Source organism: Grammomys surdaster, unplaced genomic scaffold (assembly GCF_004785775.1).
Source record: "Grammomys surdaster isolate TR1022 unplaced genomic scaffold, NIH_TR_1.0 126158, whole genome shotgun sequence".
In the NCBI taxonomy this organism is placed as follows: domain Eukaryota; kingdom Metazoa; phylum Chordata; class Mammalia; order Rodentia; family Muridae; genus Grammomys; species Grammomys surdaster.
The window spans coordinates 1,472,300-1,498,007 of NW_021620966.1; the positions used below are offsets into that span (position 1 = coordinate 1,472,300).

General features: G+C 39.6%; 1 protein-coding gene across 6 annotated transcripts in view; it reads right to left on the reverse strand.

Moving 5' to 3' along the window:
• Window positions 1-3,257: 3,257 nt before the first annotated feature.
• The window catches only part of Ahcyl1 (adenosylhomocysteinase like 1), a 33,767-nt gene continuing 11,316 nt past the window's right edge, over window positions 3,258-25,708 (reverse strand). For 3 of the 6 annotated variants that reach the window (XM_028757274.1, XM_028757275.1, XM_028757276.1), the window contains 16 exons: window positions 17,566-17,677; window positions 15,125-15,268; window positions 14,059-14,159; window positions 13,493-13,595; window positions 12,256-12,350; window positions 11,321-11,427; window positions 10,400-10,516; window positions 10,091-10,154; window positions 9,262-9,350; window positions 8,847-8,917; window positions 8,422-8,516; window positions 8,239-8,337; window positions 7,820-7,888; window positions 7,322-7,400; window positions 5,673-5,793; window positions 3,258-5,252 (listed from right to left, as the gene is read on the reverse strand). In XM_028757274.1, coding sequence (XP_028613107.1) covers window positions 5,246-5,252; window positions 5,673-5,793; window positions 7,322-7,400; window positions 7,820-7,888; window positions 8,239-8,337; window positions 8,422-8,516; window positions 8,847-8,917; window positions 9,262-9,350; window positions 10,091-10,154; window positions 10,400-10,516; window positions 11,321-11,427; window positions 12,256-12,350; window positions 13,493-13,595; window positions 14,059-14,159; window positions 15,125-15,268; window positions 17,566-17,677 — 1,473 coding nt within the window. In that variant the 3' untranslated portion in view covers window positions 3,258-5,245. Of the gene's footprint in view, window positions 5,253-5,668; window positions 5,794-7,321; window positions 7,401-7,819; window positions 7,889-8,238; window positions 8,338-8,421; window positions 8,517-8,846; window positions 8,918-9,261; window positions 9,351-10,090; window positions 10,155-10,399; window positions 10,517-11,320; window positions 11,428-12,255; window positions 12,351-13,492; window positions 13,596-14,058; window positions 14,160-15,124; window positions 15,269-17,565; window positions 17,678-25,708 lie in introns of those variants that run through there. The other 3 variants (XM_028757277.1, XM_028757278.1, XM_028757279.1) reach the window with 2 other exon arrangements.

The window sequence follows — 25,708 nt, forward strand, 5'->3', positions numbered from 1 at the left end:
ACACACACACACACACACACACACACACACACACACACACACACACACACACACACATATATATATTTGGTGGATTGGAACAAGCTCCCCAAGCCACACACATACATTTGGTGGGTGGATGGGGCAGAGCCCCAGATGCCACGCTTTATTCCTTCTCTTTGGTCTTCTTATATCTTCTTAAAGTTCTTTAGAAAGTTGCCTCATAGATAAAATGATACATAAAGGGGGAATTACAGAAGGATGTTGACAGTTAAGTTCAAAGCAGTGCTTCATTCTATAAGCTCATTTTAAGTTCAAAGTAACAATTTCTCATGACCTTCCTTTATCATAGTACATAACTGTGGCTTCATCCTTGGATCTGACATAGAATGTTTTTTCTTGATCACAACTTTGTCCCAAGCCTATTTCTTTATTTAGTGTTATTATAAAAGCTCATTGTATTCCTTATTATGCAGGCTTTACTTACTATTCTATGAGGAGTGAGGGCATTCTATTCTTGATCTTAACTTTCCTTTATCTTTCTGGCAAAGCAATTAAAACCATCTTTAAAAACTTTCTTCCTAAAATTATTTGAATAAAATCAGGAATTCTATAAAATCATTATCAAGAATTATGAAACCATCAATTTGTCTACACTGCATTACTTACTACATGATGATACATTTTGGTTGATCTGCAGAAAATCTGTCCAATAGGGTGGGCTAATGTTCAGGAATCATTAGACTATGTACTAATGACAGGAAAAGGCATAGCAGCTGTAAGAAGCAATCCTGGGATGAAGTCTCTTGGGACCTTGCCTCTCAGAGCTCACCCATCATAGGCCATTCAAAAATAGTGGGCCACATCCAGGAAAGTCACCTGCTAGCCTTAGCCTCTCCTAGATGGCTCCTGACAGTTGGGTTATTTTGCTGTAAAGGAAGGCCCATTAATACTCTATAGGGCCTTGGTAACTGAATGATCCCTTTAAATGTCAGGTAGGGTAATATATGCCTGTAGTCCCACCAATTGGGAGGCTGAGGCAGGACAGTGAGTTCAAGGCCAGCTTGGGCTATAGAAGAGATTGCTCCATATCATAAAGTGTCAGTAATGACTAGGAGCTAAGTACATTTTGTGTTGGTGGCATGTGAGTAAAGTCCATCTGTCAATCCTTACTCTGGATGCACTCACATGGACTGGAGTCAAGTCCTCCTGTAATATTGTTACTAAATGAAATAGTTTTTGTTATTTTAACAGTTCAAGAAAGCCCCTTGACAAGTAGGGTACTCATGTCATCTCTCTCCAAGCAAGTCATTTTATTAAAAAAAAAAAAGTTTGCATATGTTTATGTACCCGTGTGTGCAGGTGCCTGCAGAGACCAGAAGAAGGCATCAGAGTCTTGAGAACTAAAAATTACAGGCTGCTGTGAGCTGGTTTTCCATGTGTGTGTCCCTCATCTTTTATAAAGCTTCTAATGTTAACTATTCTTACTTGACCAGCTCATCTCTTAAATCATGTCTGTTGTTCCTACAGATGTAAGCTAATCAACTGTTGCCCTGGGCAGGTGTGAGGATGGACAAAGACCTGACAGATTCTAAGAACTGGGAGTTAGGTCCCAAGTGAGTCTGACATCTGGTTAGGTATCAGCCTCCAGGCATGGCTGGTTTTCCCCTTCTATGCACCCTTCTATTTGATGAGGGGTCTGAACCTTCAGAGGTGGTCTCAAAGTCAATTTAGAGCCTTTTCAACTAGAAGTGAAGTGGATAGATGCTACAGCCTGAAGGCAGCTGGACAAACTGTCTAGTTTATTTGAGGACTAATGCCACAGCCCATTATATTATGGTTTTCGGGTCAATATTCTGAGAGCAATCCATTACCTCTTAGCAACTAAGGTGAATGATGTTTTAAATTAGGGAGGCTCAGGAGATAGGTTTGAGTTAGGACCTGTTATTATTCTTTGGATTTCTTTTGAAGAGTATCTATCCAAAGCCAAACTACCTGTGCATTTTGGAAATGCACAATGTTTAGTTTTGCAGGCTCATAGATGGAGAGCAACTGGTCTCACGATGAACTATATCTTATCACCATATCTGATTTTGATGAGCCTCTGGATTTACTTTTGAGCCAGTGCTGTAGTTAAGGCTTTTGGAACTACTAGATTATTTTTTAGATTAAAAAACCAACCAACCAACCAACCAACCAACCAACCAACCAACCAACCACCAACCAACCACAAAAACAAAAAAACCTCATGGATTTTGGAGGCTGGGGAAGAATGCTGTGGTCTGAATGTACTCCTTTCAATTCATCAGTTGAAACTGATTTACCAATGTGATATTACCTATGTGGCTTTTTATTACATCATTTGAATGGACTAGGGGAAAGTGTTAGGTCCTGTTTGGATTCTCATTGTGATGATACCAAGAGGCCCCATCTTGGAAGTAGAGAACAGCCTGTAATCATCGGTTTGATGATTACTTTATCCTAGACATTTCAGCCTCCAGAAATGTTGAGAGTAAATTTCTATCCTCTACAGAATGACCAGTTTCACAAATTGTTTTATGTATGTGCGTGCATGCATGCAGGTCTATCTATATGAATATGTGTTCATTTGTTGGCTAGAGAATAATCCTAGGTGTCATTGTTTGGTACCAAATTCTCTTTCAAGACAGGATAGCTCACTGGCCTGGAGCTCACCAATTAGGGTAGACTGCCTAGCTAGTGAGTGCCAGGAATTCTCCTTGTCTCTGTCCCCCAGTGCTGGGATTATAAGCATGTGCCAACACACCCCATATTTTTAACTTGCTTTCTGGGAAAGAAATATATGTCCTCATACTTGCAAGGCAAGAATTGAGACATCAATGCTCCGCACCAAGAATTAAGACAGACATCCATATGTATTAGTCAGCTTTCCATCACTATGATGAATACCCAAAATAATTAACTACACACTTCCAGTGACCAAAGTACCTTCCATTAGGTCCTACCTCCTAAAGGTTCCAGTACACCACTCAACAGTGACATCAGTCTTAACACAGAGATTTTAGGAGGATAATCAATATCCATATCATAGCAACTTAAGATATTAATGACAGTAGGGTGCACTGGTCTAATGCTATAGTCCTAGCTACTGGGAAGACTGAGTCAGGATGACTTGATCCAAGAAGTCTGAGGCCAGTTTAAGTAAGACAGACCTTGTCTTCAAATGGCTTGTCTCATTTGGAAACAGGGTCTAATGAAGATTTGCTATTTAACCAAAAAAGACACAAGACTACCAAATGTCTTATTTTTAATTGATTTTAATGATTATTGCTCATCTGCAAGGATTAATATTGCATTCATTAAAAATCATTCAATACAAAATGAATATTTTCCTCCCAAGTTGGTCTCCAAATGTTCCCTCTGATGCCAGACATTTTCCAGTGTCCTTTGTTACATGGCTTGACAGAGACTAGCCCTTACCTATTATTCCTATGGACACAGTAATATAGGACCAGAGGGCAAATTAGAGGGCAGCAGGAACTTGGCCCCTTCCCTAAAGTACAGCTGACCAGATGGATACACTGCTGTTAGCCAAGATAAGTCCCTACTCAATGTGGTATTCTGACTGGATGGTTAAGTGCCCTAGGAAAGGGGTCTTCAAATGTTAGCATCTATAGAGAAGAAAGCATGATCACATTGGCAAGGAGCAGGAAGGGACTGGGTACAGAGAAATGGGAGATAAAAGGGAAAGAAGTTTTGGCAAGATAATTGTTCCCTGCAAGGAAGGTGGCAGGGTAAAAGCTTTCCTTTTTTGTATTTCTGTTTTTAATGCCTGTTTCTCTGATCAGTGGAAAGAGAGAAGTAAACATTTCTAGTACCTATCATTAACACATAACCCATCTTTGAAGGATCACAAGCTAGAACACGCTGAGGACTTAAAACCCTGGATACTTATATACTTAAAGCTTGTGAGCAGGAAGCTCATTTGACCATGCAGAGATACTGGCAAGCAGGGTGCGTGGCCTGGGAGTAAGTCTCTCTGATTTTTAGAGGGCCTCTTGGAATTCTCTTAGCGCATGAATCAGGATGTACTTTCTCCACCAAGTCTTCTTTAAGATCACAGTTTACAATTTTTATTTTCTATTTTTGTGGCAAGTGTCAATCAAAAGTGGCACCATGTCTATAAAATTAACACCAGACAAGGTCTACAGTTCTGAGCAGATTATAAGGTTACATTTGTTTCATCTTGGCCCAATTTATCATTATTTCTTCCATCTACACAGACTTCCCTTCAAATAGTTTAGGTTGCAGAAGCACAGCTGCCCACAAGTTTGCTATTAAAGGATAAACCCTAAAGAAGGGCTCAGTGTTTTATACTGAGTAATGGCTCAAGAAATAGGCCGTCAGCATAAGCTGCGTGAGGCAGAGCTGAGAAATTTTGCTTATGGCTCCAGTTCACTGACGCTATAAACTATGAGCTGGAAACATCAGAGTCTGAGACTAGTATTTTTCTAGCCTCAACTCTTTACACTTTGCTTCAAAGGTTCAAAAGAGACATTGGTAACTAACCACCTGAGCTGTTCCTCAGGGATAACACTAAAAGTTTTCCTTAATTAAAAGAAATAAAACAGAAATAAATGCTAAGGGACAAAATTCAACTTGATAGAATGCAGTTTAGTTAAAACTAGAACAGTGAGAGAGACCGGTAGAAGGGCTGAACTACAAATCCAAGTGAACCTACTGAGTTTAACAAGCAACACATCTCTGTGTCAGACATGCCACCACCTTACACAGGAAACAGGGCTTAGAGTTTCTAAGGAAGATGACATGCACCACCTACATCTAACCTACCTGGCTGGGAAGTACCATCCTGGCTCCTCTGAAGAAGTGAAAGAGCACTAGTTCCAGCAGCTAGGAACAAACTCTTTTAAGGCAATTTAGACACTGTAGATTGTTCCACATAGAAGATGCCTTAGCATTTTCTGTTAATAAGTAATTAAATGCGATCAAAGTCACCAGAAATGGTTAAAGAATCAACTTTCTGGTTTGCAGAGTTAACCCCTTTGAGTGACTAGGGTGAGAAACCTTTGACTTCAGTTTCACCTAAAGAGCCATGGAGCAAGTTCCTGTGTGGTCTGCAAAACTCAAATGATGAGATGAGAAAACAAAAATGAAATTATAGAAAAAAAATCAAAAGGAAAGTAATAAGAAGAAAATAAAAGTTATCTTAAAAAATACTCTATTAGAGTTGTGTGGTTCATGTGGACTGGTCACTGTAGTGCGTCCATTAGTATCTGAAAGAGAGAGACGGAGCTGTTAACATGCCTTCTGACACCAGCAACAGCATCTTCCCAAGCTTCCTCCCAGCCCAGACCAGGGGGTGGCGGGGGCAGGGGTGTCTGCATGGGTTCCTCCTGGGGTGAGGCTCACCTTCTAATGATACTTATGATACTTAGTTCTTCACATTTATTGGTGGATACACATTCTCTCTGACTACCTTGTTAATTTGGTTTTCTGCAGAGCTGGGGACTGAACCTCACTATACTGGGCAAGCACTTAATACTGAACAACCTAGTCATTGCACTGCTAGCCTGTAGTGGTAGCCTTATACTCTTAAATATCAGACATGACACTTATCTTTACTGAAGAAACCTGGTTTAAACTGGTTGGTCTAATATTGGAGAAGAACTTTTCATTGCTTTCTTCCAAGTTACCTGTAATAATTAGGTTTGAATGGCCCATTTTTGTTGAGTCCCAGATACTTTGCTTGGTCATCTGTCAGCTCTGTCAGGTGGGCATCAAATGATGGCAGGTGCAAGCTGGCAACATATTCATCTGGGAAGAGAAAAGTGTTAAGGGCAGCAGACTTCTTGTCAGACATGCCTTTAGAGAACAGCCTCCCTTCTATTTTCATTTCTTAAAACTATTCAGGAAGAGAAGAGGAATGGAACAACCCTGAAAGATTCCACAACTTGAAATATCTGCTTAATTAAGAAAGCTTTCAAAGTTGTATTTCTGGGAAATTATTTCTTTTAAGTACCAGGCAAGCAGAGAGCCATGTACCAGACTGGCAAATGGGTGTCTTGTGCATCTCCCTCAGATTTTGGCTTCACGTGAGTAGTCAGCATGGGTAACCATGTCACATACTACACCCAGCTTCCTGTGGCAACTTCATTAACCATATTAAACTAGCTTCAAATCAGGAACATAAAGATGAATCCAATAGGCTTAAAAGAGCTTCCTGTTACTGACATTTATTTACGACAGGGATCCCTAAACCCGTATCTTTGATGGATTTCTAAGGCACATATTTAGTATTGTTCCCTAACTTTTATGAGTATAACTTCTTAAAACAACAACAACATCAATAACAACAACAGAACACTACACAGTAGAGACATGACTCAGCAGTTGAAAGTACTGGCTGTTCTTTTAGAAGACCCAGGTTTGATTTCCAGCACTGATATGGCAGCTCAAACCATCTATATAAATCCAGTTCCAGCCATTTTGATACCCTCTTCTGGCTTTGACAGGTAACAGGCATGCCTGTGGTCACATATACATGTAAGCAAAACACTCACACATAAAAAAATATACAACAACAACAACAAAAACAACAACAACAAAATATCCAAAAGCAATATAAAGTAAGTTAAGAAAATTTTATGTGTATGCATGTTTTCCTGTATGTATAAATTTGGACCACATCTGTGCCTGGTACTCACTGAGCCCAGAAGAAGGCTCTGAGTCCCTTACCCAGTATAAAATGGTTGTAAGACACTAAATGGGTGCTGGGACCTGAGCCTGGGTCCTCTGCAAAAGCAGCAAGTGCTCTTAACTACTAGCATCTCCCCAATTTGCAAGTTGATTTTAAGTGTAAAGCCAGGCATGCGGGCCGGCTGTAGGGTAGGTGCCAGTATGGAGAAAGGCAAAGGACAAGACAGGGTTTATGCCACCTGAGCAAAGTGTAAGCGGTCCTATGAGGTGCGTAGGTTGGGATTTGTCAATCAAGATATTAGATGGATAATACAACTTGTTTCTGTTTCTCTCACTTTGGTCTAAGCTGTACTTAGTTGCACTGGGAAGTCTGGGGAGCTGTGGAAGGGTACTTGAGAATAAGAACATCTTCCTTATTTAGCTTGGATTCATACAATTCTGTAAACTACAGCTTATAGAATTAATTAGCACTATTCTTACATTACTTCTCACAAAAACAGAGGCTTATGGTGCTAACAGACTGTCTCCTGAGGCCAGGCACTAGAAGAACAATCAGAACCCTGACTCTACGCTAGTGCTTTAGGAAAGTCATTTTATAAAACCATGTAGCCAACTAGGGTCAATGCAAGCTTCAGTTGTCACTTACCCATTTTCTTAGGAAGCAAGTACACATCCTGTTTGTAGCGTCCCTCCGGTGCATTATAAAGTTCTATCAGTGCCAAAGCCTAAGGTGGGACAGAGGGCAGGAGAATAAAGCATTTCTTAGACAAGGACATAAAATAAAGCTAGATTTAAAAGCAATTTAGGATAAGCCTAACAGTAATTGGTCATCTGAGTGCACCCAGGACTCTGCCCTGAGATAAAGGCTAGTTGACATAAGAGAAAGTGATGTTTTTATTTAGTTTCTAACAAAAGAACAAACCAAGTATAACTAAGCTGGAACACTGTATCAGCTGAGCAGCAATTCAGAGACACAATCACAAATACCTCTTCAAAAGAAAAATGTGAACCTCAACAACTTAGGACATGGAAAAGGTAATAGGCCAGTAAGAACAGACAGTGCACTCATCAGAGCCCTTATCTGTGTATGCCCACATCTCCCATCTCAGTGGAGAAAACCAGGCATCATACCTGTGCCACATACCTGTGTTGTAGCTGTGATGGAAAGAACAAAGGTAGGAACTGTGGAGCAGCTCAGATTGAGTAAACGACCCTGGGAAGAGAAAGGACAGGATGGGCCGCTGCCTTTTCCCTAGCTCTAATGGTTCCCACGTCAAGGAAACAGGAGACTTAAGACCTCTCTGCACCCCACTCAGCTCAGGATTCTAGGCTCTACGCTCTTTACAAGCCAGTGTAAAGGCTGAAACTGGCTAAGGGCTGGAAATAGTGCATGTGTTTAGCAAAAAGGAGGTTTTCTTGATGTGGTTCTCTTAGGGGATAGACAATTGGGAAAACACATCTTTATCTAAAGACAGAATTCACTGGAACAAAGAACTAGTATTCCCACTGCTTCCTCTTCCTTCTGTGCATCAAGCACTGCCTGTAGTCGGAGGTGTGTGTTACCTCTGCTAGAAGGACGACCCGTTTGCCATCAGGCCAGATGACATGGTCCACCTGAGAACGTACGCGCTCCCATGTTAGCTCTGGAGTGCGGAGGCTGGTCTGGAAGGAAGAACAGACAGCTGGTTGTGGCTCTAGTGAAATAAATGCAGAGGAAGGCCTGGCTGTAATGGAGAGAAACCTTACCACATCGATTTCCGTGTTGGAATGGCCCATATTGCATACAATGCAACTATTCTTCATTCGGTCCAAGTGCTCCCGTGTCACTACATTCTTATTTCCTAAAAGTAAAGAAGAGTGGCTTAAAGAAAAGAGATGCTGGGCAACAAGAACACCAACTGTTTCCAGCTGGGACCTGGGAGGTGTCTGCTAACCATTAAAGAGCTTGCACACACTGTGAAGCAGATGTATACAGAAAATGCTTGAGCTCAATTATTTGGCTTTAAGACCAAGTAATATAAAAAATCACCATGGTAAAAAAACTCTTAGAAAATGCTAAGTTTTGAGAACTCACTCTAATACTGAACACAGGTCTTACCTTCTGAGTCACCTCTGAGAGTTAGCCTGAAGAGTTATCACTGTTCTCCATGCAGCAGAGTACTGACACTCACCTGTGCACGTTATCACAACATCCACTTGCCGGATGACTTCGTTCAGCTTCACCACCCTGAAGCCGTCCATGCTGGAAGAGAAAGTGTGTGTGTCTCACGCAGACAGAATGTTCTGAAATGGCCACAGAATTAGACAACAAAATCCCCTTCTGAAGTAAAAGCTAATGCCCCATCTCAGAATGGTAAATGATGAGCTACACTGAACTACAGACTGGCTTCCACAGAGCCCACGAGTCTACACAGGAGGAGAAAATACCAAGAGGCCCCCAAAAGGCTTAGAGTGAAGGGAACAAAGCATCTCACTCTTTTCCTGAAAATTTTCTATAAAAACAATGAAGTCAATCAACCACCAGCTCTCAGAAATAACGAAGCATGCACATCAAAGCTAACAGTGCTATCAGTATTCCATCCTTACCATGCCTGCAGAGCACAGATGGGGTCAATTTCTGTGATGTAGACAATTGCTCCAAGGGCCTTGAGAGCAGCACAGCAGCCCTTTCCAACCTACAGAATGCAGGAAAACCCAAGTTGTCTAATAAGGTATAAGAAGACATGATCACTGGGGCAGACAGACTTTTGAGGCGGTAGGAATTATCCTTCTTTAAATCAGTCATCATCCAGTGAATGCTCCAGCCCCAGTTGGAGCAGAAAGAAACCCAAACTAGGCTGTAAACCTCAATTAGAGATAATTTAGTAGACAAGTCGCAACAAGAGTTGGGGGAGAGGGAGGCTTTAGATAATAGTTACCATTATGAAAACAAGATCAAACAAGAACAACTGATTTACTCCATTAAAAACCTGGTAAAACTCACTTCCAATGTATCTACTCAATACCCAGCAGCCCAAGAACTTCAGTGGTGAAGTTCCACTTCCACTGCTGAAGACAATGAAACTTCCTAGGACTTATTCCAATTTAGAGATACTCAACTATAATGTCACTTCAGTTTCTCCATTATAATAAAAGTCATAAGTTCGGGATAAAATGTTACTTATTCACTTGAATTTTATTTCATAAAAGGTTGTAAGTGGGAGGCAGTAATGCTGACATCAATCAATAAGATAAACTGGTAAAATATGAAAATTCAATACACACTGCCTTAAATTCATGAATATGAAAAGGACTTTTGTCACTATTTTCAAGGACAGCACTGAAAAACATTCATCAGTGTTTCTAGATTGTCTCCATCCAATGTTTCTCTAAAGCCCTTCTAATAAGACAGAGACATGGGGGCCCAACTATTTACCTCACCATAGCCACACACCACCACCTGTTTCCCACCAAACATCACATCTGTGGTCCTCTTCAGGCTGTGGAAACAGACAAGGGCTCATCTCAAACATCATTTACAACTCAGTCCCTTTGTACTAAACTCAAGTGTAGGGCAATGCCCAGGAGAAACTCAACTGAAAGATGGCTGAGATCACTAGAAAATGGGCCCCTTTAATAACATGTAAAAGATGGAGACTACAGGGAAAAGCTACAGGTATCAGACTAATACGTCAAACAAATACCACTAGTCTCTGCAAGTCTGAATGTATACATTTCAACATACCCATCCAAAATGGATTCTCGGCAGCAGTACAAGTTATCAAACTTCTGTTTGGTAACAGAATCATTGACATTCATGGCTGGAACACAGAGCTTCCCAGCTTTGGAGAGCTGATACAGCCTAAAAGGGAGAAGAAGCCACAAAACAAACACACAACTAGTTAGGTGATAAACAATATACGGCAAGTCTGCTTCTGTCTCTTCAAGTTCCATGCTGCCCTCCTTAGTCTTATTTATGCCCAGAAGTCCTTTGGAAATGTGACTATTTTCTTGTCACCTCTCCTCAACTCATTTCCTTCTATTTTATCCTTTCATTTTGGAAGAAAAATAAAAAATTTTTCATTTAATTTATTCCTCTTCTGCAAAGGGAACATAACCTTAGGCCAGCATTGTTCTAACTTTAAATACTCATGTCTACTTCAGGTAAACAAAGATGACAATAGTTTTGATGTGGTTTACTGAGTCTGTGAGAGCAATCACGTACACTGTGCCCCCGTAGAACAATACTCCTAGATACCATTTAGTTATTTCCACCAAGCCGAGAGTGTATCTCCAGTTTTGCTTTCTGTTGCATCATGTGTAGTTTTTCAATAGACTTTTCCCTCCATATTTAAAATATAAAAATTATAATACAACATTGAGCACAAGTTTTCCAAGACACACTTCTTTCTACACCCCTACCCCCAAATAACTGTTAATTAATTACTCAGTGGAGCAAATGGGAGATAAAAACATGTGAATTAGAATTTGAAAAAAATTCCTTCAAAATTCCTTGGTTACTTTGATTTTGTAAAAGTAAAAACTCAGTTTTATCTAATGAAGACACTCCCACTTAGTTATTTTAAGTCTGAAACACAGCCTAGGAGAGACCAGAAGAATTTGATGAGGCAAGGACACAAGGGGCAGCTACTCCAGAATCTGTTACCTGTGAACACCAGTCACGCTCTCTTCCACAATGCCTCGGATCTTCTTAAACACGTTTGGATACTTCTTATAAACCCAGTGGGTTAAGTCTCCCCCATCATCCAGGATCTACAGAACAGCCAGAAGACTTCTATGGGCATTCAGGCTGCTAGAGCTAGGGGGAACTTTGAGCCCATTTTCTACACTAGTGAGAGAGCCCTGGGTATTTTGAAAGAGCACTTCTTAATGCTCCACAGAATAGGCTTAGACAGTGGAAACAGAGTTAAATCTGTTGGTGTAAAATGGTTAAAAGAATTGCTAAATGAGTTCTAGGCTACAGTGGAAAGCTCTTCTTTGAGTCTGGATCTTGCTATGTTGCTCAGGCTAGTCTAAAATTCCTGAGCTTAGGGAGTCCTCCTTCTTCAGCCTCTCAAATGCTGGTGTCCAGGCATGCGCCACACCCAGCTACAGTACACAAGTATTACAAATCATGGGCTCATTTTCAGTCTAGTTGAAATATATGGCTCCTCTGAATACAAAAGGAGAAGTGGAGCAGGAAGGAGAGAAATAAGACTACTATTCCAAAGAGGGACCACATCATTTCCTTCTGTTTATTCTGCTGTGTTTGAGCCATGTCCACCTCAGCTTACCCTTCCCCCACCTTTCTAGTCACTTCTCAAAGTTTGCTTTCTTTCCTTTTCTTTTTCCTTTCCTTTCCTTTCCTTTCCTTCCTTTCTTGCCTGTCTTCCTTTCTTTCCTTTCTTTTTGGTGCTGGAGATTGAATCCAGGGCCTTGTGCATCTTAGATCCATACCGAGTAGGTATTGTTTTATGAACACTTTAGTAATATAGTCAGTCAATAAGAACAAACATAAAATTATATTTAGGGAACCATGCTTTAAGGGAGAAAAGGAAATAAATCCATAGTAAAAATTATGGAGTGGACATGAATGATTACCATGTTAGCCTGCCACCCGTCCATGTTGACACAGCGGTCAATGCACCACCAGAAATCATCTTCTGACTCGCCCTTCCAAGCAAATACTGCAACTCCTACAGAGACAGAAATAAATCAATTAATGCTGCTTCTGATGTGTACATCAGTACCAGCTTCTGAGATACATATGAAGAATGAAAGGGAAAGAAACAATTCTGAAGAGGGAAAACTTAAGAGAGTAAAAGTCAAAATAGTACTTTTTAGCTCAGAAATTAGTTAAGAAATTAAGAGATTTCTGTTTTAAAAATATCTTGGAGTCATAAAATATTACTGTCTTTAGGCCAATTTTACACTTTATCTTAAGGAGACAAAGTATGTAAAAAAAGCTCCTTCTAGAGCATTGTACATCAACTGACGTCTCAGAATAATTTAAACATGCAATTCTAGGAAGATGAAGAAGTAAAATAATGTGGCCATATGAATGAATGATGTGGTCACTTTTCAGGGATATGAGAAATTACTTCTAAAAATGTAATGTTTTGGGTATAAAAAAATGTGTACATACTAAGATTTGGTTTACCAATGTAATATATAAAGAGAAGCTTGTCAAATCTTAGGTATTTTTTAATTTTCTAAATCTTCTTCTATAATAAAGTTATAAGAAAAGAATTAAACAAAGTCTATACTGTAACTTTCTTAAGATCCTAGAAGGTGGAAAGTCTTCAGACCAACTTCAAGGTGATGTAGTTTTAAACATTTTGACAATAAAAATTATTTTATTTTTAATTAAAACTTATAGCACATACATTTTAGTGTACCACAAAATACCAATAATCCATTGATCATCAATATAAAAGACACTACTTACAGTGTTCTCTCAAAATTGATAAGACTTTTGGGGAGAAGAGACCAGCTGAGCTCACATTTGCTATTCTTCCTTTATCCAATGAACATTAGAACTGAGTATTTCCTTAGGTGTTTTTTTGTTTGTTATTATTTTTGTTTTAAAGTATACCTTGGTTTTAGTATAAATTCTTCATGTTCTCTTCACCCCTGTCATGATAATGGGGATGGAATTCACTGTTGCGCTGCATGCCGGGGAAATATGCCACCATTAAGCTTTATATCCAAGGCTCTGTTGTTTTAGGACTGCTCAAATTTATAGTCTCCAGATATAACGAAGAGACATGGTATAATGACAATTTTGCTGTGTTGTATTTAATTACTAGAGGCAAAGTTGGTAAAAAATGGAACTTACCAGCCTCAGCCAGTGCTGCAGCTACTTCATTCTGAGTTGAATAGATGTTACAAGCAGACCAGCGGCACTGAGCCCCCAGGGCACAAAGTGTCTCAATCAATACCTATGGATGTACAGAAAGATAGGTGAGGAAAAGTGGGGCTACCCAGGAGCAGGGGACAAGAGGACCATATCTGTAACATCACAGAGCTGACCCGCCACTGGAGAAGTACACAAAGGTACAAGTCAGCTTTGTGGCACACAGTTACTTATCTATGCCTGAAAGACATGTTCCTAAAAGTCTTCCAACATTTTTATAACAATCATTTTACATCCTCCCAAGTCAGCTAGGTAGGAAGAAAAGGCATGTTCATTCATCTGTCTGTTTATGGTTTTTCAAGACAGGGTTTCTCTGTGTAGTCCTGGCTGTACTCGAACTCACACTGTAGACCAGGCTGGCCTCCAACTCACCCAGATCCGTCTGCTTCTTTGCCACCACTGCCTGGGATGGCATGTTTATTTTTAATAAAAAATAGTTTTCTTCCCCTTACATCAGAAGTCCCTCTATTTTCTTCCAACAAACTCACCGCTGTCTGGGCCGTGATGTGTGTACAGCCCACTATTTTAGCACCAGCCAAAGGCTTCTCTCCCTGAGCACGTTTCCTGAGTGAAATCAGAGCAGACATGTCTGTGGAAGAACAGAGGATCTGAGCCAGGTCCACAATACCAACACCATTTGCTCCTGCCCAGCCACAAGCAGGGTTAGGTCTGTTAACCCATGGTGAGATGGGGTAGAACATGCCAAACATATTTCCCTGATGACTGGAAGTTTCACCAATGGAGTAACTGGAGGTTATGCTGTAAGCACAACTGGCAGGTCTTGCTTCTACTTTATATATACAAAGGCCTGAGCAGAGAATGCATTATACTTTCAAAACTGGCTAAAGTGGACAGACTTCTGTATGTCTTTATCAGACCAGGAGGAATGACTCTGAACTCAGTGGAAGATATTTCTATTTTTTTCTGTTATCTTACCTGAGCCTGTCAAGCTTGGAGTATGAAACACACCTTTAACACAAAAAACACAAAAACAAAACCAAAAAACTCCCCAAAAGACAGAAGAGTAGTGCAAAGGAAGGGAGAAACTAAGATGCAGCTGATTGTCAGTCACCTGTGATCTGTTCCAGCTGAGAGTGTCTAGGACTTAATGAGATCCCAGGCTACCACAACCTTAGGTTAGAAACCTGTCATATAAGCTGCTTCTGGGAAATCTGGGTCTCTGGTATTGGCAGCTACAAAAATATCCCACACAACTAACCACTATGTTATGATCCAACTTGCATAGTCAGCGCTGTAGACCTGTGAGTACGGTGTCATGATGAGAACAGAAACCGCTCTGTAATTACCATACACTGAGAACAGAAGAAAAAAAAAAGAAAAGAAAAGAAAAGAAAAGAAAAGAAAAAAGAAAAGAAAAGAAAAGAAAAGAAAAGAAAAAGGAAACATACACAGGAACCCTAAGGCTCAGTTTCCATATAGAGAGAAGTGTTTATCCAAAGTGTGAGAACGTCTTTTCCACGACCCTTAAATTGCCCAGGTCTTGATAAGCAGTGCAAAGGGTGCTTCTGGCCCTCTACTCACTCCCTCCTTTACCTTGCTCTGCAATCTCAATCTCCCGGCGTCCAAACTCTGCCTGCTTGATGTTCTTCACACAGAAATTGCTGCTGCCCTTCGAGTTGGTTTGCTGCTTCTCTCGAGGGGAAACCTCATCATCAGAGCTATCTGTATAGGATGCAGCTAGAGATAGAAAAGAAACCAAGAGAAAAGCCTCATTGGCCCAAACTCCACTGAGTACAGTCCCCACGGGACTGTTACTTAAGTGAAGCGAACACTTTTAATTGCAGGTCCCTTTTACGTCATCAGTCATCAGTTCTGCTCCTCCAGGCTCTATCGGCTGGTGCGAATGAAACTATCTCTTGGCACCGCAGCTCTTTCCCCCAGCCTGTGATACTCTGCAGCAGTGTGTGTGATAGAGAACTATGGAGCCTACTCCTGCACCACCTGTGGTGACCCTCCGAGCAGGCACTTGGCTCTTCTGGACTGTAACCAGACTCTACAAGAATGGAGCAACAGTGACAAGGAATGCCATTTCTATAGGTGACTGGTTCTCAACTTACACATCTATCAGGGTCACCTGCTTCTTACGGAACAGACTGCTAGGTCCCTGGCCAAAGCTAAGCATTTGGCAGGTCTTGGGAGGTATTCAAGGTGGCATTTCCAACAAGTTCCCAAGTACTGCTTCTGAGAACCACTAACAGAGATAAAAGCAATTCCTAGGGGATTTTATACCAGGCTGTGCTCAAGGAATACAGAAAGGGACAGAAAACAAGCAGATCTTTCTCACTAACTATGGGAAAAAAGATCTGTCAAGAAGACAAATCTGAGATAAAAACTTGCCATAAAATTCAAATCCACCCTCCAGATGGATATGCAATAGGATCTGCAGTCATACATTCCTTTTCCAGTCTCTCCTTTCCTCTGTGAACTGGATGTTTCCCTGGTCACTGCACTCAGGCTCTCTTACTGACTCCCACAGATATGTCCTCCCAAAAAACAGAAGTGCAGTCAACACAAACACTAGGAAAGGTCGCCTTCTCCACTCTAACAATTCAGCTCCATTGTACGCTTTTCACGATCTAATGGGTTTCTGTAAGATGATCATCAAGACCTTTGAGAACTTCACTTTCTTCGTTTTCCTTCCTCAATCTTCCCACATGAAATTCCCGTTTACCTATAAGTGCTCTGCTCATCTCACACAAATTTAGTTTGTCACTTCGGATATCTTTTCATTTTTGATAGATATCCTATTTGAGATTGTTTCTTACATGCTGCAGCCCCACAGAATTTATATAACCATTTATTTCAGTTTACCCTGCATACCTACATTTGTTGTTCGCCTATCCTCCCTGTATTGGTTAGGATATCAGTGTCACAGAGAAGATATACGATTTTCTTTGATAATTTGTTTTGCACTGCTTAAACCTCACCATCAGCCTTTGAAGTTAATAAAGCAATGCAAACAATACTGGTAAACAATGAAAGGCTTTTCATACAAATCTTCATTAATAGCAATCTGGACTCAGGCAAGCCTTTTAATCTTTTAACTATTTCTTTTGTAGAATGATGAAGGAGTTGTATTAGACAGCTCTTAATGTTTTCTTCAGTTCCTCTTCTATGATTCAGAAGCTTTTGTGAATATATGTCTGTGCATATGGAAGTCAGAGAGGTCAACCTCAGTTAGTTCATCTCAAGTGCCTTTTTTTTTTTTTTTTGGGACGTAGGGTCCATCACTGGGAACTGGACCTTACTGGACAGGCAGCTGGCCAGCCAGTCAATCTAGAAATCTGCTTGTCTTCCCAGTACTGGGATTACAAGAATGTATCACTCCACCCAGCTTTTTATGTGGATTGAACTCAGGTCCTTATGCTTGCAGAGTAAGTACTTTACTGAGTCATCTCAGCCTCTTAACCGCCTTTCCAGTTACTTTCTAATACCTTTTCTGTGGCTGAGATAGGCACAATTTAACCAGAACAAAGGCTTGACTTACTGCAGACGGCTAAGACGGGAGGGTAGGAAAACAGCTGGAGTCACATTACAATACAATCTTCCCATTCCAGAAATTAACAGGGAAAGACATGTCAACATAAAGGGTAATCTTGTAAATAAAAGGAGACTAAAATATAAATTTTATTGTCATAATTCAAGCTGTCTTAGCAACAAAAAGAAAAACATGGGTGGAAGGGTTTATTTTATACAAATAATTTATGTTTAAAAGTATTTCTTTTTTTAAATGCCAGTTCTGAAAGCAAAAATACCACTGATTCTGCTCCCTTGCAAATGTGGACATAGGAAATTCCCAGTACCACTAACTAGGCAATGGTCACAGACTACACAGAAAACAGCTTGGGAAAGAAAATCTCAACAAAAGCATCCTCAGCTACAAATCTTGCTGGAAATGATTTTCACATTGTAAGTATTAGTGAAGAGCACCAGTGAATAAGAAGAGACAGAGAGAACATGAAAGTCACACCTACCTGAACTGTAGCTGTCTGTGGAGGACTGTGAGATGGAGCGAGACAAAGATCTCCGGCCAGTCTTAGTAGGGAATTTGGTGAACTCTTGCATGTCATCAGCAAACTGGATTTGCTACAAGAGAAAGGTAAAAAGCTGAAAACTTAGTACAAGGGAATTGTACAGATCTTATTTATCATGTGTATATGTATGTACCAAGGTACACAAAAAGTCAGAGGGCAAATTGTGGAAGTCTGTTCTCTCTCTTCACCCTGTGAGTCCTAAGATAGAACTGAAGCTGTCACTCTTGGAGGTAGGCATCCTTACCCTCAGAACCATCTTGCTCTACCAAAACATGTCATTTTCCAAAGCCATACACTAACTTCCCTAAAATACAGCAGTACCATATGGTTCTTACTATGGCAGTAACTCTCATTAGAAAGGTGGGGAAGAGGCTGCTTTCTGAACTCTTTTAAAACTACTATCTCTTTCCAGTTATTTCAGGAAGACCTAGGCTGGAGGGGAAAGAGGGTAATTCTGAAAAGTCATTTAATTTTAGTAACTATCCAATTTTACTAAATTTTCTTCATCTCATTAAGTTTCTCCCTTCCATTTTATATAACCTTTACACATTAACACTAAACTCTTTATCCTTTCGCTCAATTCTATCAGAAAACAGATATAACCTCATAATCTGGTTTTGTATTCTCTCCAAGTATATGCTCTTGTGGCATATTCTTCTTCTGAATTTGGCAGTGGCCTTGCTTTTGAATATGATGTCTAGCAATAGCAAAACATATTACAGCCCAGCTATGTCATCTGTAGTTCCTAAAACCAATGTAGTATCCCTAGAGTTTTGTAGCACCAGTAAAAATTTAAAATACCAGAGTGTACAGATGAAAGAGAAGTTTTAAAGTGGACACCAAATTTTCCATTAATTAAATTCTAACTAATCAGGATGAATATAAAAGAAGGAAATAATGACAAGTTTTAAATAGGTAGAATAAATTAGAACTAGATATTTTCAGAATACATACATACATACATGTATATATGTATATGTGTGTGTGTATATATATATATATTTTAATGACAAGTTCTTTTAAAGACCTAGGCTAACTCAGAACTCACAATTCTTCTGTGTCAGTCCATTAGCCTGAGTGTTAGGGCTATGTGTATGTGTCACCATATCTACACGGTAGAATACTTGGGCCACTGGCTTTAATAAATAGAAAATAGTCTGCAATCAGTATTATTTATAAACAAAGTAATGTGTGAAAATATGTTATTATATGGCTTAAACCAGTGGTTCTGAATCTTCCTACTTTTTGACCCTATAATTTAGTTCCTCATTTGATGTGACCCCTCAAACATAAAATTATGTTCATTATGTAAATAATTTTGAAGACAGAAGTTTGACAAGTGGGTCTCAATGTACACGTTGAGAACCATTGGCTTAAACCTTTCCTCTTGAACTCTCAGATAAATTTTGATGACCTCTTTCTACAAAATTTGAAATAAAACCCACATTCCTGAAAAAGAAGAGTAAAAATTGAGAATCCGGATTCATATTCAGAACTCTGAAAAGGTTCCTATGGAGAAACTATTAAACTATGTCCTTAACAAATAGTATCTCTGGAACTGTATACTACCATAGGTGAAAAGTTTTTCTGCATAATAGAAATGGCCCAATCATCAATACTTTCAAGTTAGAAAGAGTAAACCGGGAACTGGGGCAATAGTTCAGTGGTTAAAAACACTGAATGCTTTTCCAGAGGACCTGGGTTCTATCCCCAGCACCCAAATGGCAGCTCACAGCTCTCTATAACTCCAGCCTAAGATGACCCAACTCCCTTCTCTGGCCTTTGAAGGTACTAAACTCTTGTTGTGCACATACATGCAGACAAGCAAACCGTTCATATACACAAAATATTAAATTTAAAAAAGTAAACTCTACATTAGCTACAGCTGCACCATCTTCCTCTTCCAACACATACATCCTCTGCTGGGGTAGCACTGCGTGTAAGAAGCAAGCTTTGGTCTGTAGCTTTGGCATGGGTAGTTAGTATGAACAAATGAAAAACAGAACTGGTAGGACTCTACAGTCATAAAGCAGCAAACAAAGGGACACTGGCTTGTATTTTGAACTTCTTATCCAGCATGCTTCCCACTAAGAACAAACGCAGAGGACAGAATCAAATAGCAGACTAGAGACAGAAATCTGGGGGTTTAGAACTCATCTTGGTTCACCATCTAATTGTGGAAGCTTTTTCTTAGGCAATTCTGACACAGAAAGGGAGAGCCTGTTTTATTAAGTCTGAAAACAGATACTGAAGGCATAAAGAAGAACTACATACTCCCAGAGCAAGTCAGGGCCTCACACATGCAGGAAGGGATTTAATAAACATCTGCAGAAGAAGTGAACCTTTAAAACTCCATTCTTGTACAGTATTAAGTCAAGCTTCAAAGACAAGTGACACCATCACAAATCAAGCTGAGCCACACATATCACTTCAGAATACAATTAACAAATACTGTCATGAAGCCCAAGACATTTTTTTTTACTCTAAGTGTTGAAACTTTAATTTTAAGTACTTTAAATTCAAATACATAACTGTTCTTCAGTAAGAAAAACAAACAAAAAACTAAATCCTTCTAAATAGTATTTCCAATTACATGTTCACTACTTCTTCGGTCAGTAAGATGTAAATCAAGGAGAGATGACCATTGTAATGAATTTCAACCTAATATGCAGTTACTTTGGCAGTGGAAAAAAAGTAAAGTCAAGAGCCAGCCCATCAGCGGCTGGCTGTTAACAGCCTCCAGAGGCAGCACTTCCTCCACCAGGCTCCCTGCTGCTGGCATGGGCAGCCTGTTCGGAAGTGCTCCTTCTCCTGGCTGTTAGATTCCCTCTCCTCTTCATCTTTTATTTTATTTTTTCAAAAGGTTCTGGGCATGATTCCAGATACCACCTACATTGTGGTGAGGTGGGGGAAGGAACTTCAGTAACACTTGCAGATTTTTAGATAAAAAACATAGAGAAGCAGTCGAAGCAAGCTAGAAATATTTCTTCAGCAACCTGAGATTAATAGACATAATCTCTCCTTGTATTAATAAAGCTTATCAGCGGTCTAAAGCTTAGCAAAATCTTTCCCATCTAAAAACAGTAGGCTACAGCAAGTAGCTTACTACTATGTGCAGTGCTCCTAACCCCATCTCTCAAATAATGGATATTGTCCACACTGGAAGTAGGCAGTGTTAATTCAAGTAATGGCATAGTGGATAGCTGTCTGTAAGGTGGTCCAGCAGCACACAGATGCATGATATCCTTGTCCTCTCTGCTACCCTGAACAACAAGCTGCAGAGACTTTTCTCACAGCAGCTGCTACAGAATGAATGCTGCGGCTCTGCCAGTTTCCTACAGGAGTCTAACTCTACTAGTTCTTTCCAGCTAGCAGCTGTTTCTCCCTACGTGGAAAGAATCTTCTCATGCTGTTCACCTTTATGCTGTAAATAAGGATACTGCTGCCAAAACCAACTTCTGGTTTCTAGTGGAACCAGATCTAATAGCAGCTCTCTGTTTGGGTTAAACTCAGTGTAGTTAAGTAGAAAAATATGGTAATTTGGATAAAAGAAAACCCAAGACAATTGCAAAAGCATGGTTTGTATTACTTCTTATTGTCATGATTTTCTCCAACCTGTAGGTTTTCACTGGGGTGCTTCAGCATAAGGTTTAAGTAAATACAGGATAGAAAGAAAATACCCAAAATACCACTCAGCTCCACTCTCAGACTAACAGCTTATATGAGAAAGGATAGGCTACATCAACCATTCTCCAACGAGCACATCCAAACAGATGTCTACTTGCTGCATCTTAAGGCCAGTATAGTACGTATGAGTATAGTGTGCTATTTTAAACCACAACTTATGATAGTTGGACTGACTTCTGTGTAACACTAAGGCTCATTAGGAAAAGCCTGACCTAATAATTTGGGTTCATTATGGTGGGTGTAGTGACAGAGTGATCTACAAGATGCTACAGTACTTACCAAGACAAAGGGAACACAGGCAACCCAAAAAAGTTACAAACTTCAAAAGAAAAATAACTGTAATTATTTGTTTAATTGATCTTAATACTTTTTACTACCCAAAGTTGAGTATATGGTCTACACACTCAGAAGTAAATAGCTCAGCTGCCCTCCCTCCTTCCCATACCTAATTCAAATTTTCTTTCTTTCTCTTAAATTAGAGGAAATGAAAAGCTACCAGAACACTACTATGACCCTATGGTTAAGTGACAATGATCAGGACAATATACAATGTGTAATTCTTCTAGTCAACATATTTGCTTGGCACTAAGTTCCCACTTCATCCTATGACAGATGGATGCACGAACTAAGGCTCTCTAAAATCTGTGTATGAGCTCTGACTCTCCATGTAATAGTAACAGACGGCTTTGCCATGACTTTCACTGCTCCTCTAGGAACATGCTGGCTACTTTATAACACACACAAACATGGAAGTCTATTTGTTGTATCTTTAAAATCTAATTAAATTTCAGGCCAGTTTAAGGTGCTATTTTAAAGCAGTTTTTCATATATTTTAGTAGATATGATGACTTGCGTTTATGCCTTATCCAGATATTGTTTAATGTGGGTCCTCCAAAAATTAGAGGTTGGACCAGACATCTTATTAACTTTGTTATTTCACATACCTATCTAACAGCTTTTAATTTCCTCAGGAAGGTTTTTTCCTAAGGGTGAAGAACTAGACTCAAAGGTAAACAGCAAGTACTAGGAAAACAAATCATTAAGAAAGCATATCTTAGATGTGCGTGGAAGGACTAGTCTTTCTAACTACTGAGATTATCTGAGGGCCCAGTATCCCTCTTTCAGTTTTCTGACGCATTTAAAAACATATACATTCTGTTCCATTGCCTTCTCTGGCATATTGTACACAGAATTTTGCTGCTTAGAAATTATGGGTAGCATATTTCTTAGGTAACAGCACTGAGCCAAAAAAGACTATCAGAAACTAGAGAATGTAAGAAGGACAATTACTAAGATGTATATTAAACACTGTCTAAGGCTCCGCCATCTTTTCTAACCTCTTCTCCATATATCTTCCAGCTAATTATTCCTTTCAAGACTCTACTCCCAGCCACTACCTTCTCAGATAGAAAAGAGGTTGAAAATAGTTAGCCCCCCTTCTCAATGTAGCATCTTTTTCTTTGATTCTTAGCAGAGATCCATCTGATTCCTATTTTAAGTGTATCCAAAAAACAAAACACCCCAACAATAAACACCAATATTGTGAAACAAGAAATAACCAAGTCTAGCAGCCTAGCATCTTTTACTTCAATTAGAAGTTTCCTAAAGGAGAGTTGGAGAGATGGCTCAGTGGTTAAGAGCACTGGGTATTCTTCCAGAGGTCCTGAGTTCAATTCCTAGCATCCATGCAGTGACTCACAACCATCTGTGATGGAATCTGATTCCCTTTTCTGGTGTGTATGAAAACAGAATACTCATATACATTAAATAAATAAACAAATAAAGGAAGAAAGAAAGGGGGGGTCTTTTCGTTCCAATAACTTGCCCTCAAACACATTGGCTAACACAAATTGAAAAAGGATAATTTTTGAGCTACAGAACCAAACTAGGCACCTTCAGTCTCTTTCACTTCCTGGTATAGAAACATTTTTCTGAGACCGAGCAGGTTTTGGCTGTTCCATCTTCCTTCTGTCTTAAGTTTCTTAAGTTCTCATTCTCCCCAGATGGGGCCTGAGTTTCCAGGAGGGAGTGGGTGGGCAGGCTGACTAATCACAACACACATATACTTCCTCCACCATATCCTTTTATACGTTACCAATAACACACACTACTAGAATCTAATTCCACAGTCAGATAAATTATGCTTTTCAAAATGGAACTCAATGTGATACTGTGTCAAGGCAGGCTAGTGTGAGGAAGAACAGGGTACTATCAGGCCTATAGAGGTGAGTCACTGAAGCCATGAGAGACAACACTTGAAAATTTCCCAAAGCATAAGTGGTGTTCCATCAGCCACTATCCCTTTTCTTCAAGAGACAACTCTTCACAGGCCTCTACCATCTCCCTAAGAGCCGCAGTCAACCAAGCAGTTGCCAACTAAAGGTAAAAAGAACAAGTCAGTGACTTTTAATTCTGTTTTTTGAAGGAGGTGTTGAAGTAGTACAGAGGTAGCCTTCCTAATCTTCTAAAAACCACACTTTACAACATAATGTAAAACACATTGAGACCAACTTTCCACATCTACTAAGTAAGCCTAATTACCTTATCCTCATATCATGCCAGCCTACCCTCTCCGAACACGCAACTACTGGCACCTCTAGACTTTAAGATGAAATTAGCACTAGTGACTGTAGCCTCCTGTTCAATAGAACATATGCATTACTTTAGTAACATGTCAGAAAGGGCTGTTGATCTTCCTCTCCCAGCACCACTATGGAGCTTTTATTTTTCCAAACTTATGCTTAACACAGAAAAAAAAAAAACCTTCAAAAAAATAGTATAATAAATATGTAGATACTCTTGATTTAGAATGAATCTCTGAATTTTCATGTGGTATATACATACACTTGATATATATATATATATATATACATATATATATATATATATATATATGTGCATGCATACTTTCATGTAATAGAGGCAAAAAGGTACAAACATGAAAACTCTAATAAATTCTTTTTTGTACATTTAAAAACATTTTATTTTTTACTATTGTGAATGATGTACATGTGGAAGAAGAGCATGCATATGCCATAGAGCACAGTGGATACCAGAGAACCACATTAGAGAGCTGTTTTTTTGTTGTTATTGTTTGTTTTTGTTCTATCGCTTTCATGGGAGTTAGGGGCAGGCGAGGCTCACAGGCACATGAAGCAGTGAACAAATAACACTGTCTCAAGCAAAGCGGAGGTGAGGACTGACACCCATGACTGCACTGTGACCTCCACACTCTGTGCCACAGTGTAGACAAACACACACAAAGGTAAGGAGATTTCCTTCAAGTTCTTATTGTCCTTATACATTTCAGGAAGGACATACAGTCCAAGTACTGTTTACTAGAAGCCTGCACAATTTGATACACTAGCTTAATCTCCTGTGCTAGTTGAGCTCATTTGTGTTTCTAAAGACTTTTAACATTTCATTTCCCCCCATCTATTAAATTTTACCTTGACATAAAATAGACATGACTCAAGCTTTACACTTGGATCCAGAGTCTCACTTCCCTCAACTCTATTTTCAGTGGCTTCTGTATGTTTTTGTGTTGCCTTTCTTCCAGCAGACACTTGTTTACATTCTCATCTTCCTTCTCTTACTTTTTCAAAAGGCATCAAGTTAAATATTCTGGACATTCTGTCCCTCTTTGGAAGTCACTTTGTTTAGATTCATAGAGCACATATTATAAAATCAGGTCAGAACACAGTTGTGGCAGTACACACCTGCGATCCCCAGCTGAGGCAGGAGAATCACAAGTTCCAGGCTAGCCTGGCAAAGATCAAGCTAGCTTTTTACGCCAATGACATGCTAAATGGCACCTTTAAAGTTAGACTGGCATATCCTACTGCAAGCTAGGTGGAGATGTTCTTTTTTTAAGAGGGAAACTTGTCAATTGCTTACAAACAGGCCTATATGTACACTTCACACAAATGTCTACGGGAAGAAAATTTAACAGGCAGCAAACAAAGTGGACAGACCTAAAAAGACACCCACTTGGTTCTCTGGCACCACTGGGTAATGTCTTAACCTTAGAGGAAGGCAATATTTAAAAGCAAATTTTTCTTCGTTGGTCTGAAGTACAGCTTATGTGAGATTTAAAAACCAATTACATTTTAAATTCTTGCATTTGTTTAGTGAGTATGTGAATCACACTGTGAGTCAGCTCAGCATTTGGGAAGGCTAGACTAATGTCTAACTGGAGATGAAGAAATGGAGTCTACCAACTAGTGTTTAAGTGGCAGAACTATAAGCAGCTATCGACGTGTGGCAGTCATGTCGGTGAGAACCGGTGTTTTGAGTCCTGGGCTAACCAGACAGAATCTACATCACTTGTTTTTTAAAAAGTTTTCATCCATTAATTGCTTCCCATAAGCTTATACGTTCAAGCTGTCAAAACATA